Source organism: Canis lupus, chromosome 10 (genome assembly GCF_048164855.1).
Source record: "Canis lupus baileyi chromosome 10, mCanLup2.hap1, whole genome shotgun sequence".
In the NCBI taxonomy this organism is placed as follows: Eukaryota; Metazoa; Chordata; class Mammalia; order Carnivora; family Canidae; genus Canis; species Canis lupus.
Window position 1 is genome coordinate 72,058,211 of NC_132847.1, and position 13,658 is coordinate 72,071,868.

Sequence of the window (13,658 nt, forward strand, 5' to 3'; positions counted from 1 at the left end):
CGAAGTAAAAGCGTGGTTTCTTGTGAAAGGACGTTGTACCCAGGCGTAGCCCATTGGTCTAAGGAGTCTAGTGATTCTATAGGATGTAGGAAGATAAAAATCAGTAGATGGACAGCAGCCTGCTTAGCTGAGTGGTCCATGCTAAAAGGTTGGGTATTGGGCTGCAGAGTTGGTGATGTGCCTCAGTGGCTCTTAAAATCTCAATTCAGCAATCAGAGTGGTCCTCCGAAATAAGTCTTGGGGTATCACACCTCTGCAAAGCCCGTCAAGTGTCTCCCCATTTTACGCAGAGTAAAAACCAGTCCTCCCAATGACCTATCAGGCCCTTGGTTGTCTGCCTACCCCCAACACTTCTCTGACCTCACCCCTATTATCAGTACCTTCCCTCACTTGACTCCAGCCCTCTGGACTGTCCAGCTGGGTGTCCTCCTACCTTTGACAGACGTTGTCTCTGGCTCCTCCTTTAGCTGACAACATTCTTCCCCATTAATCCACATGACTCACTGTGTTACCTCCTCCAAGTCTTTGCCCAAGTGTCAAGTTCTCAATGAGCCCCATCCTGACCACCCACCTTACGTTACCCCTGGCACTCACGTACCCATTTGCTTTGGCCTCCACTCTTCTTTCTTTCTTTTATAACCCTTATCACTTTGGCACATCCTAGAAAATATATTTATCATCTCATTATCCCTCCCCTCTTGCTGATCAAATGAAAATTTTGTGAGGTCAAGGATGTGCATCTGTTTGTTCAATGAGGTATCCCTAGTTGCACTATACCCTGCTGGTGAGCACCCGCTATGTGACGGACACTGTTGTAGGCCCCAAGCACGATGGACCTGGTCCTGACCATGCTGAGTTCATGTCTGGTGGACTAATGGCCATGTGTTTAGAGTATATTAAGACAGATAGAGCAAGTGAGGAGAGTCAACAAAGCTTCCTGGAGAAGGAAACACCAAAGGTGAACATGAAAGGCATAGTAGGTCATAGCCAGGTAAAAGGAGTCCGTGGGGGAGGGAAGACCAGGGATTAAGATGCGAGAGAAAAGAGAGTTTCTGGCAGAGGGCACAGTCTGTGCAAAGGCCCAGACAGAAAGAGGCATGCTAAGGAAACCCCAATTCCCTGAGTGTGGCTAGAGCACAGGATGAGAGGGGATGTTAGTAGTAAGAGGTAAGAAAATGAACCTTAAGCAGGCTTTTTAAACCAAGCCAGAGAACCTGAACTTTATCCACAGAGTGTAGGAGTATTTCAGTGATTCTAAGCACTGAACTAGTATAGAGGATCCTAGAAGGCTTCCTGGAAGAGGGGCTAGACATGTTTACCTTGGAAGATTAGTAAAAGACAACAGGAAGATGACTAAACAGACTACACTAATTCCTCCTTGTCCCAAAAATCACTGGCTTCTGGAATGTTATGATTTTTCCTATTGGGGGTGTAGCATTGACTTTTTCATGTGGATGAATAAGACACTCATTTTCGTTTGATCCTGCGAAGGGGTCAGACCCTCCTATCCCCCCAAATTACCATCCTCATAACCACTGTCAACATCACCATGACCACCATCAATACCAGCATCACTGTCACCACCACCATCGGCAGCAGCAGCAGCATTCACTGAGCACATAGTATAAGCAATAGACGATGCTGAGGGCTTCCCTCGAATTTTATACTTTCTGTAAAATATTTCCAGAGGGCAGGACTGTCATTACCCTCATTTTACAAACAGAGAAACTGAAGCCGCCAAAATGAAAATAACTTGCCTAACAGCATACACGGAGCCCCTGACAGCGCAAGGAATCCAACCCAAATCTCATTCCTTTCTCTCCACCGTCCCCTCCCTTATCCACATGACCACTGTATCCACATTGAAACAAGCCTCTCTATTCATGGACTCCTCCATGCCCCGTGCCAGGCGTGTGTCTCCCCTACCTCCGAGGAGCTTACAGCGAGTCCTTGTACTTGACATCACACCTTGGTCCACTTGATCTCATTAAATCTTTCCATCAACACGATGACGTCCCTGGCACTCAGGTGGTGAACCGACTTGTGCCCAAGCTCCCGCAGTGGGCGGGGGGATAGTCAAGGCTTTCTGCCGTTCAGCGTAGGCCGCCCCTTGCTCCCCATGCTGCACACTCTCTGCTGTGGCCTCCCTGTTGAGTCTGAGTCAGAATCCTGGCCCTGCCTGTCTCCCAGCATCAGGGGAGACCCGCAGCCAGGGCCTTGCGGTGCATTTGCCTGGGCTGCATTCCTGAGCCTCTCACACATACGGATGGAGCTGTTCTCCCGGGCAGCTCACAGAGGAGAAGCCCCTGAGCCTGGGCACCATCTCCAGCCCAGAGGAAAAAAGGAGAGAATCCTGGCCTTTAGTCATTGACCTGGGCTTGTTCACAGAATCCTAGAGTGGGTGGCCAAGCCATTTATGGGATAGCCTCACCACACGGTGCTGGGAATCCCAAATGTAAACTGGCCACCACAGCGTTTGTGCTGCGGGTGGTAGGTTTCCTTGGGAGGCCATCGGGGGGAGAAGGTGGAACGCTGCTTGGGGAGTCAGGGAATCTGGGAATCGGGCTCAGAGCTAACTTTACCAGGATGTGGCCCTTTTTTCTGTGCCTCACTTTCTCCCTCTGTCAAAAGGGGACTCTGACTCCTGCTGCGCCTGCCTCCTGGGGGGTCGGTGTCGAGGAGAAGGTTACACATGGGGCTGCAGATCCCAGGCCACCTGCCAGCCAAGTGACTCACCTCTGGGCATTGTAGTTCCCTCTAAGAAGTAAAATGGGGCTAGTAAGAATAGCCACCTTATTAGGGGTGCTGGGAAGAGTGAGTGAGATAATGCGCATGGGGTTCACTCAGCCAGGCACGTGATAAAGGGATAAAAGGCTATTGGCTGGAAAAAGACAAAGCAACATCCTGTCCAGGCTGTGGAGGAGGAGCCTTCTTACTCTCACTTGCTGAAAAGCTCTCTGAGTTCTTGGAGTGGACTTTTGAATCCTGTCATCTCATTACTAAGGGGTAGTGAGGTCCGGGGCAAGTTTGCTGTGCTCTAAACATTCTGAAACCTCTGTCTTCTCATCCACAAGATGGGTCGCTAACCACGCTAGCCTCGTGGCATTGTGCAGAGTGGACTAGCCAGCAGGTGGGAGTCCTCTGGCACACGGAAGGCCCTCCGGAAGTGCTAGCGTGGGTGTTGAGTGTTGGTCACTGCTGTGGACCTGCCCCAGTTCAGACCCAGGAACCACCTGGGAAGGGGGTGGAGCTGCCAGCTGCTACCCTTCTGTTCCCACTCATAGGCCCTTGATCAGGGAGGAAGCTTGTGAGAAGAGGAGACCCCGGGGCAGGCTCTGAACAGGCAGTTCACTGAGCTGCAAGAGGCAGGCAGGTGGAGGAGACAGGCTGCTGAACGTCGCCTCTGCACTAGGACCTCTGTAAGCTCATTTGGAGACGCTATTTCACTGACTCCTCAGCAGAATCCGGTGAGATCTTTCAGAGGACTCTGATTTTACAGATGAGGAGACAAAGTCCCTAGGGTGCCAAGGGCTTACAGAAAGTCAAGCAGCGCCTATGTAGAGCCCACACCCAAACCCAGGCTCGTCTGCCTCCTAGACTCCTAACAAGGGCTCAATACCAGCATACACGGAAGATAAGAAGGCTCCAGATCTGCCTCCTGAGACCAAGCCTTCCAGACTTTGTTATGTTCTGACTGTGGTTCCTTCTCTCGGTTTTCAGACATGTTTCTTTGAGAAAAGGTCAGAGCTGCCTGGATTGACCTGGGGAGGAACGAGAACGGCCATACCATGCCCACTTAGCCAGGGTGGCCAGGCCGGCCAGAGAAGCTAACTGGGGCAGAGCCCTGGCAACAGATGGTTGTGGAGAAGCTGAAGGAACTGGGGATAGCAGAAAGGGCAGCATTTGTGAGAGAAAGTCTAAATTTCTATATTCTGACCAGGACTTTTGCCTTCTACTCTTCTCAGACTGAGGAAGGTTTTCAGACAGATGGGAAGGTAGAGACCATTAACATTGAATCTTAGTGTACAGATTAGGGCAAGGGAAGGCCAGAGAAGGCGGGCAACCTGCACCTGTCACAGTGAGTGAGTGAAAGAGCAGAGGCTCCCCGCCTTGGATTCTGGGTATATATGCATGCATTCCTTTGTTCCTCCATTCATGGGCCCATTGAGTGCCTGTTATGGGATATATAAAGACTCTGGTCAATGAAAGACAGGCTCCCTGCTCAGAGAGGGGTGACATACAGAGCATTTTGGTACACGGAGGGCTTACATAGGATGCTGTGATGTGGAACGTAGGTGATAATGCCATCTTTGTTCAGACCAATGAGGGAGGTGGTGACACATGAGATGGGACCTCAAGAGAGGAAGGAAAGCTGGTCAGGACACAGCAGTGAGGGCAGAGGAATGTTAATGGCTGGAGATTTGCTCAGATGGTGGTTCTTTGTATATGCGGTTCAACAGTGTTATGCCAGGCAACAGAGGAAAAGCCAGACTCACAGAGGGGTGTTCATGTGCAAGAAAGCAACATTAATGATCCACACAACCTCCCGAAGGTGTGTTCTATCACAGAAAGCCTTAACATTCAGTAATTCCAGGTGATCTACCAAGATAACCTAACTATGTTTCCTTTTATAAGCTATACAACAGTGATCTCCTATTTTCCTGTCACTTTTTCAATAAAATATTGATTATAGATGAAAAAATAAGTAAGAAAACCCATGGGATATTTGAGAGAACAAGAAGGAAATAAGCCACAGAGAGTGAGGAGGAGAAGGGGACCAGGAGAGGCCCGAGAAGTATGTGTGAGCAAATCATGCAAGGCCTTGATCTCATGCTGAGGACTTGGGGTCTTGTTCTAAAAGACCTGTTCCAGTTTTGCCCATGTGAGGTGCAGCAGGAAGCATGGGAGCTAAATCAGAAGTGAAATTATCCCTCATGGGTCAGAGCCAGAATTTGTGCACAGGACATTAGAGGTAACTGGATCATTCTAATGTTAGAACATGGGCAAGGGCAGGAGAAGAGAACAGATAAAGGGAAGGGAGGTGGAAAGGGGGACAATGGGCAGCAAAGGTGTCACAGATGGCGAAATGTGAGCTGGTGGGAAATATGACTCGGCACATATGTATTCAGCATCAAGCATCTCCTGAGTGTCAGGCCATGTGCTGGGGCTTCTGGATGCTTATTCTCATGTGATCTTCACAACCGCATGCAATACAGTGTTTTCAAAAATCAGCCTTTTGTAGATGTAGAAACTAAGCATCAGGACAGTGAAGGGACTTTCCGGAAATTGCTCAGTGACTAGGAGTCAAGCAAGGATGCCAGTCCAGGCTTCCTGGCCCCCGTGATCATACTCTCCCTACTTGACCTCAGTTATTAGACTTGGACTTGGCTCTGTCATCAGTGTCCCCACTTGGACTGGAGGATGTCCTCTATGTCTCTTCCAAGTCTAACATTCTCTGCTTCTCTTAGAGATAAAGAGGTTGTGGAAGACTTCTCTAGATTAGAAGGCACAGTCTCTGCAAAGGCATGATGACCAGGAGGTAGAGGTCCTGAACAGGGCACGGCCAGCTGCTGGGTGCAGAAAGACAGGCACTGCGTGGAAGGAGCATCAGTGAGAAAGCTTACATTCTTGGGAATGCTCTAGGAGTTGAAAAGAAACAGAGATGTGCTAGTCATGAGTACAATGAAAGGGTCAGTAAGAGATGGAGAAATGAACAGAGACATTCATTCATTCAGTGGCTCAGGCTCAGAAAACAAAACTGACATGGTTCCTGCCTCACTGAGGGAGAGAGATGAGGAGATACCTATCCTTTGATTGGTCGGTCTGTGCACTGAGCACATGCCAAGAACTGGGTGTTACATGCTTTTCGTCAGTTCCCTTATCCTCCATCACAACCTCAGGAGGTGTAGGCTTTCGTTATTCCCATTTAATGACTGAATTAACTGAGGCTCAGAGAAATTGTCACACGCTCAAGATCACGTAAGTGGCTCCAATCTTCCATTTCAAATCATTGCAAAATTGCAAGATGGAGAGAGGTTGTGAGGGAGGGAGCGAGGGAGGGGAGGCAGGCAGGCCAAGAGGCAGCAAGAAGAGTTAGATACAGAGAATGAGTCCACAGGCTAGGAGGAGGACAAAGATGTTCTCTGAGACCGTGTGAGCACTTGGAGACCCTGCCTAGGCAGGAGGCGAATGAGGTCATTAAATCCATCTGCGCAGATGGGGGACCCTCTGGGAAAAGTTATATGCAAATATCATGATGCAATGAGGTGAAATCTGAAATCCGCTTGCGTTAGCCCAGGCTGGGGCTCAAGCAGGGACTGCACTGTGCTCTTTGGAAAGATCATCTGCTGCATCGAGAAGACATTCGCTCTTTCTCTCAGTTTCTAGAAAGGAGAGCCAGCTCAAGGTCACAGAGCATGTGAAGGAATGGACTGGGAACCAAAACTCAGGCTTTTCCCTTTTTTTTTTTTCTTTGAGAGAGAGAGAGAGAGGCAGGCAGGCAGAAGGAGAGGGAGAATTTCAAACTCCATGCTCAGGGCAGAGCCCTACATGAGGCTCGATCCCAAGACCACGATCTGAGTGGAAATCATGAGTGGGATGCTCGGCCAACTGAGTCACCCAGGTGCTCCTCCCATTTAAAAAAAAAATGTTTAATCTCTTTTCATTTTTTTCCCCCAGCTTTCATAATATATGTGGATAACAGATCATGTTGTACCCTTCTTACCTTTTTCCGAGAGCCTTCAACCGAGCCTTATGCAAAATCTCTATGTGAAATGTCCCCCACTGAGATCGCAGGCCCCCTGGAAAGCGGTCTGAGCTTGCTGAGACATGCACTAGTTGTTTTCATCCTTGCCTCCCCAAGTCAAAATTCCTAGCGTGTGTCTTTCTTAGAAGGCGCTTTCATATACTTAATTTCACTTGGCCACCACAGCAGCCCTGTAAGTTAGGTATTCCGTCATGCAAGTCTTATCAACCAGCTTTGGGACAGTACCTTCCAGTTTTTCACCCATGATTTCATTCAGCCCTTAGAATTCCCAGTGCGAGGTGGGGCTGATGATGCCAGTTCTACATCCAGGAACCTGAGGCTTGGAGAGAAATAGCTTATCCTACCTTAATGACCACGTCTGCCACTCATTACTTTGGGCAAATGGCTGTCCCTTTCAGAGAGCCTGTTTCCCCGCCTGTAAAAGGGTGGTGGTTTTAGCACCTATCTTAAAGCGTTGCCTAACCCTTCATAAATGCCCTCAAAAATGAAAGCTGCTATTGTAATGACTTTGGTAAAAGTTATGACAGGGCTGGCAAGCAGCAGAGCTATGACTTGAACTTGAATCTGCTACCTGACACCACCCCCGCGCCCCCAACCCCGTCATTCCCCTTCTGCTCTGCACTACTTGTCTGAAAATTACTGTATCAGACCCAACCACCTGGCTCACATCTCTCTTTCTCTCTACAGGTCACCCCCTTCCCTATGTCCTGTGACCTACAAGGTGACTGTGCTTGTCGGGACCCCCAGGCCCAAGAACACAGCCGGAAAGACCTCCGGGGATACAGCCATGGCTAAGGAAGGACAAGGAGTTGACAAAGAATTCCCAGCGCCAGGACCCGCATCCCTTTGGTATTGATTTCACAGTCAGCTGCTCAACGGAATGGCCTCCCCACACCAGGGATCCTTAGCACCCAACCGGTCTGCCTTTAATTTCACCCAGGAAGGACTCATAGTAGGGGCGCATGAACCAAGTTTCGCCATGTTGGATGATGGATTGGAATCCCATCCCAAAGTCTTAGGTGGATTGCACATATAAGTGTGCAGTCCCAGAGCCTAAAAGTCTCATCAATTGTCACACAACCACAGCGAGAAACATGTTCTATATTTAGGAGTGTGCACATATGTGGTTAGTACACATGCATGCATACGCACCCCCAACAAACGTCTATCTGCACGAGGGCAGTTTGGGAGACTGAGCAGAGAGAGACTGGAACACACTCAGTCTTTCCTTCCCCAAGCTCCTAGACAGTACTGTCCTTGGGAGAAAGAGAGTCACAGAAACTGCCAAGACCAAGTGTTGAGATGTCAAGATAGCTTGCACTCTAAGGCTTGGAACATGTAGGGCATGCCCAGTTGTGCAGCCCTTTGGGATTAGAAGTGAAATGGTCTCTGATCACCTACCTTCTAGGGAAGTAGAACCCAGGACGAGGTAAAGAATCCAAGGTATGAAAAGCCCCCAAATTCTTCTGTTGCCATGGGGGAATCTTACCCCAACTCCAGGGTTTGAGGCCAAGCTGGAAATGGCATAGGGTTGCAGTGTCAAGGTATTATAACAGCCCCCTGCTTGAGGCCATACTATCCCTCCAGAACCCACCCATTCCCCAAATCTTGCCTTGGGACCACATTCGCTGCTACTTTTCCTGCTGCTCTATCCTATACATTGAGTACCCCCAAGATAGTAGGACTAGGTTAGGAAAAACCCCACACAACCAAACAGTCTGCCTTAAAAGTGACCCACATTTTCCCACGGCTCCTCATGTCTTAGCTCTTCTGTAAGAGAAAAATCCTCATTGGCCCACATGGTGAGAAGTTACATCCCCCATGGGTGGGCTTCTCATCCTGGAAGGGAGTAGAGGGACTGGAGATGCTGAAACCCTCATGGAGGGTCCAGGATGTCTGAGCCAGTGTTAGATTTTAGAATCAAGGGGACCAGTATTAAATGTCTGTGATGTTGGGGTCATCCAGAGACTGCTAGGATAGTGGGGACTCTTGAGTTAATTTTCCTTATCCAAGCTTTCCTGGCCCTCCAGGCTAGATCAGGTTTTGGTGCTGAGGACTTTGCTGTTGCCCTGAGCAGCTATAATCCTAGAACAGAGAATCATCTTGGGTTTGGTGCGTCTAAACTGTTCTCGAGGGTCATCAGAGGGAAGCCAAAGAGTTCACAGCCTCAGTCCCCAACCACCCAACATGGGCATCATGTTTTCCACAGTCTTCCAGCTACCAGGACTCCCATCCACCTGCAGTTAGTCAACCCTTCCCTCTTTCCCATGTTTAGCCTCCAAAAGTTGAGAGGAAGGTAGTCCCATGCACGTGGAAGCCCCTACCTCATTGGGGTCCTCTTTGCCTGTTTTCCACCCGTTACTTGTCCACTGCTTTTGAAATAATATGAGAAGAAATTAATACAGAATGAGGTAGAGAGAATGGTCAAGCTGGACGTAATTCCTAAGACCTGGAACTGAGAAAGTGAGGCAATGGGAGGGTATCGCATAAAGATTGCTGTAAATCACATCATCTCAAATCTAGTGAAAACAACCAACAAAAACAAAATCTAGCATTGGAATGGGAAACCCCAGGCATATGTGCTGACCCTCCTCATTCCTGCACCCGAGATAGGCATTGTTATTCAATCATTGTCCTTGGTCCTATGGGGACCAAAAATAACTTCAGGAAGCTTCTTCCTGTATTACTCCCAACTGCAATTACCTGCCGACCAAGAACACTTGAGACGCCAACATACCAAGGTGCTTTTCGCACAGGTGCCCATAAATTAGGATGCAGTGCTTAGATTTGTGTGGCTCGTACCATGTTCCAAACCCTGAGACTGGGTTCCAGATTGGAGAGGTTGCCACCACGGTTAAGGACAGGCTCACATCCTTTACAGTTCCTTCTTTTACAAACTCCTGTCTCACATATATTCAGAGCGTTTTCTAGAGTTACCAGGGCCAGTCCTTACCAAAATTATCATAAACATGGAAGCACAGATCCCATTTTGTACTCCTTCCAGTACCTTTGGATGCTGGCCGATGTTAAAGCCCCTCTCTCGCCCTAGTGGAGTTATCAACATGTGTGGTTAACTGACAAGATATGAACTAAGAAAGGTAACTGAGTGGGCCTCCCAGTTGCTTTATCACACCTATAAGTAGTGTGGAAGGTCTTGGAGACCCGAAGACGCCATCACTAATGGTGGGGTTGCAGGAACCACAAGAAAACCTCTCCAGCTTCCCTTCAGGACCCCCGTCCTCTTTCTTCCTTCACTCTCACCCTGTCTGTGCCCACACTCTCCAGCTGAGCAAAGCTTCCTAGAGGCTGACTTCCATCTTCAGACTCACAGATTGAGTCAAGCAAGGAGCCACCCAGTCTCCTCCTTACCGTCATTCAAACCTGTTACTCATAAATTCCTATTTGCCAATAATGTTAGGCAAGACAGGCTACTTGACGGATGGCCAGCCTCATGCCCACATGGAAGGCCCTTCTCAAAACTTAGTGAAAGAGACTCCGTTCTATTCATGCAATGCACTGATCTCGGCCTTCATTTTCCTTCTGGGAATAGACTCATTGTCTTATCCCTTCGATGATCTCCTGTTTAGGATAATGGAGTACTCACAGGGAGGCAGATCTGAAGCACTGTTGTCTATCGATCAGCAGCTCAGGGGGCCCTAAAACAGTTGGGGGTTCTGGGTCTGAAGAAGTATTAGCCTGTTGGCAGCAAGAAAGAAAAGATGAGGAAGACGGTTCTCCAAACCCTGTTGCGGGGAGCCTTTCCAAGCCACAACCCTAACTGCATGCCCAGAGGACTCGTATTACCCCCATATTCTGTGCCAACCACCTCTTAAGGGAAGACAGTCCTTGGGAAGTCTGTTTTGGTGGCTGAATTAGGATGGTAAGAAAGGGAGCGATCTATGGTCGTAAATAGTAGGGCTTTGAAGATGGAGGGTATCGGCTGCTACTCCTGGCTGCAGCATGTTGAGTTACTGCCTAGACAGTTCTCTTGGTCTTTTTCCCACCTTGGCCCATGCTTAAATGCTATTTGTTGAAAATAATTCTTTGAGACAGATTTCAGCTACCTCCCTTCCAGGTTCAATTTAACTTGGTTGTAACTGTCAATTTGTTATAGGTCTTACCTGTGTTTTAAAAAGAAAAAAAAAGAAAAAAACAGGAAGGAGGAAAGGAAGAAAGGAAACCATAAATTCAAGTTAACAGTTTTGAGGTTTTTGTGTTTTGTGTGTTTTATTATTATTTTTTTTTTTCTGGAACTACTTCAAGTGGGAAAATGAAAAGAATAAATTGATGGTATCGAAGCTGTACAGATAGAGATTGATAGAAGACAAAGATATGAAAAGGAAATAAAAATGCATGATTAAAAATAAGAATTTAAAAACCCCCTATTTTTGTGCTTCCTAAAGGGAACTGTTTATTCTGCAGGCTGCGTAGATAGACACAAGCATAAAAATTTCCCTAGCAGGAGACATAAAGCGGGATTTTATAATGCTCTTATTTTCTGTACATTGTGGTAGATCCAGGCAATAAGGCATCTTCCCCCTTGGATATGTAGTTGTTGTTGTTGGGGGAGCATTTTGTCTATATGTTTGGTGGCAATCAGTGGTAGTAGGGAGTGGGGAGGGCTTGAAATTGGTTTTGCCTAATATTAAGGGGACATAGTGTGTTGTGCTTTTCACGTTATAAAATGTTTGTATTTACCAGTAGAGCACTGGGCTTTATAAAGACTGCACTTAGAATCACACTGCACGGTCCACTTTCCTAAAAAGCTGCTACATGACCAGACAGGTAACTTCCATGGTTTTTGAGAAACAAAACAAAAATAAACCAAGCAAACAGCAAACATAAAAACTAAAGAACAAATGAATAAAAGCCTATTCTTTGAACTTACTCAAGTTTTGCCAAATTCCTACCATTTGTTTGATCTTTAAGAGAATTCTTTGACAGCCAAGAGAGGAGTTATGTCTCTAGAGAAGGAACCTGGAGTTCTTAACTCCGGGCTGCAGGTTTGCTCAGTGATCTTGAACAAGTCATCAAATAGCTTCTCCATTTGCCTCAGTTTCTCCAGCTGCAAAATGGGGATAATATTACTTACCTACCTCACAGTGGGATGGCAGGGGATGGTGTGAGGCCCTGAGGTTTTAAAGGGGCTGTGGCAATCTGTGAGAGACACACAAAGTCCATGGGTTACTTTTCAAGAATGCACAGGCCCATTGGTCACTTAAGAAAGACAGGGAGTGCTCATCTGATATTTCAAGGAATAAAGCTGGAGCTCCTAGATTTCATAGTCCACCTTAAGAGAGAGGCTTGTAGTTGGGGATATTTCACTCATAGGTAAATTGGATCCCTCCCCCCCCATTCTGGCCTTTACCAGTTCTAGAATTTGATTAAAAGCCAATTACATCTTACAGTGTAAAAGTCAGTTTACTGTGGTCTAGTCAAGACTTATGGGCCATTTCCAACCTCACAAGAGGAAGGGAGTCATTAAAATCCCTTCTTCTTCTTCTCAGACTTAAAATTCCACATCGAGTGTTCCATTTAAAGAAGATACGGCATTCTGAGTGCAAACAACTCGGGGCTTCTTAAACTACTACACCAGCAGTCAGTGAGGAGAATTTTGAACAATTATTACGTTGCTTTCTTGGGTCTCTATAATCAATAACCTGTCCGCAGATATCTATCTATATAAAGATATTATATATAAATATAAATTTACATATATATGCACATGTATATATAGTTGTACATATATGTGTGTATATATATACTTAAATGTAATATTTACAAAATAAAACTGTGATCTCGTCTAGAGAAAATGTATTCATATTACAAACTGCTCTTCCATATTTATGTATCATATTATACCTTTTTATTATTGTTATAATTATTATGGGTATTTCTAATTATGATGATGTTGAAATCTGTTTGGCACCTTCTGGAAACTACCAAATAATGACTCTCCATTGAAGTGCTTAAAATCTGTTCTCATGAGAATTCTACTGGCCTACTACTATTAAAAAAAAAAAAAAAAAAAGAAAAAAGAAAAAAGAAAAAAAGAAAAAAAAAAGAAAAAAAAAAGCCTAAACACCAAAAACAAAACACAATTCCAATCCTTTTTCTGTACCTCACGCGCATAAATTTGCTGCTCCTATTTTGGGTTTTATTTTTTCCTGTTTATGTGTTTTTATGGATCTAAGTTAAGTCTTTCAGCAATATATAAAATTGTAAATAGTAAACTTTATTTATTAAGAATGTCATCTTTTTTAATTTATATTTACACAATTGTTCATCTAATTTATTTTTTCTATACGGTTTTAAATACTCAGACATATTTTGCTGTTTGTGATATTTTTATCCTGTTCTCGTGGATTTGTTTTTCCATACTGTTTTCTCTGGTCTCAATTACAGGTTGGATCTCACAAAAGAAAAAAATATGATGTCAAAGACAGAAATATTTTGCCACTGTTGATTACTATACCTTAAAATTCTATATTATGAAAATATATAATAGCTTGTATGCTTCAATACGTAGCAGTGTGGTTTCTGTCTGTTGTGGAAGTCTAAAGGACTCTCATATGTGCACACTCATATGGACGAGATCCCCAGAGCCTCAGATGGGAAGATTATTGGTAGCATGAGGTCGAATTCAACATACACCCAATCTTCTACATAAATAATTCCTGAAAAATACCTATATTTTGCATATACAAAAACTGAAAACCATTCTTACATGTTTGTTAAAAAAAAAAAAGCTCAGTTTTCATGAAACTGTCAGCTATATCTAGCCTTTTGGATGCTATCTTCAACAATCAACTTCCAGCATATTCTTTTTTTTTTTTTTCTTTATGATTGAATGCTTAGTCATCCAGTCATCAACCTGCTGCTGAGGCTGAAA

At 45.7% G+C, this 13,658-nt stretch overlaps 1 protein-coding gene across 1 annotated transcript in view; it reads left to right on the forward strand.

Moving 5' to 3' along the window:
- PAPPA (pappalysin 1) overlaps positions 1 to 13,290 on the forward strand; it is a 237,608-nt gene extending 224,318 nt beyond the window's left edge. Inside the window, exon 22 of the mRNA XM_072842533.1 lies at positions 7,454 to 13,290. Coding sequence (XP_072698634.1) covers positions 7,454 to 7,561 — 108 coding nt within the window. The 3' untranslated portion in view covers positions 7,562 to 13,290. The remainder of the gene's footprint in view (positions 1 to 7,453) is intronic.
- Positions 13,291 to 13,658: the final 368 nt, after the last annotated feature.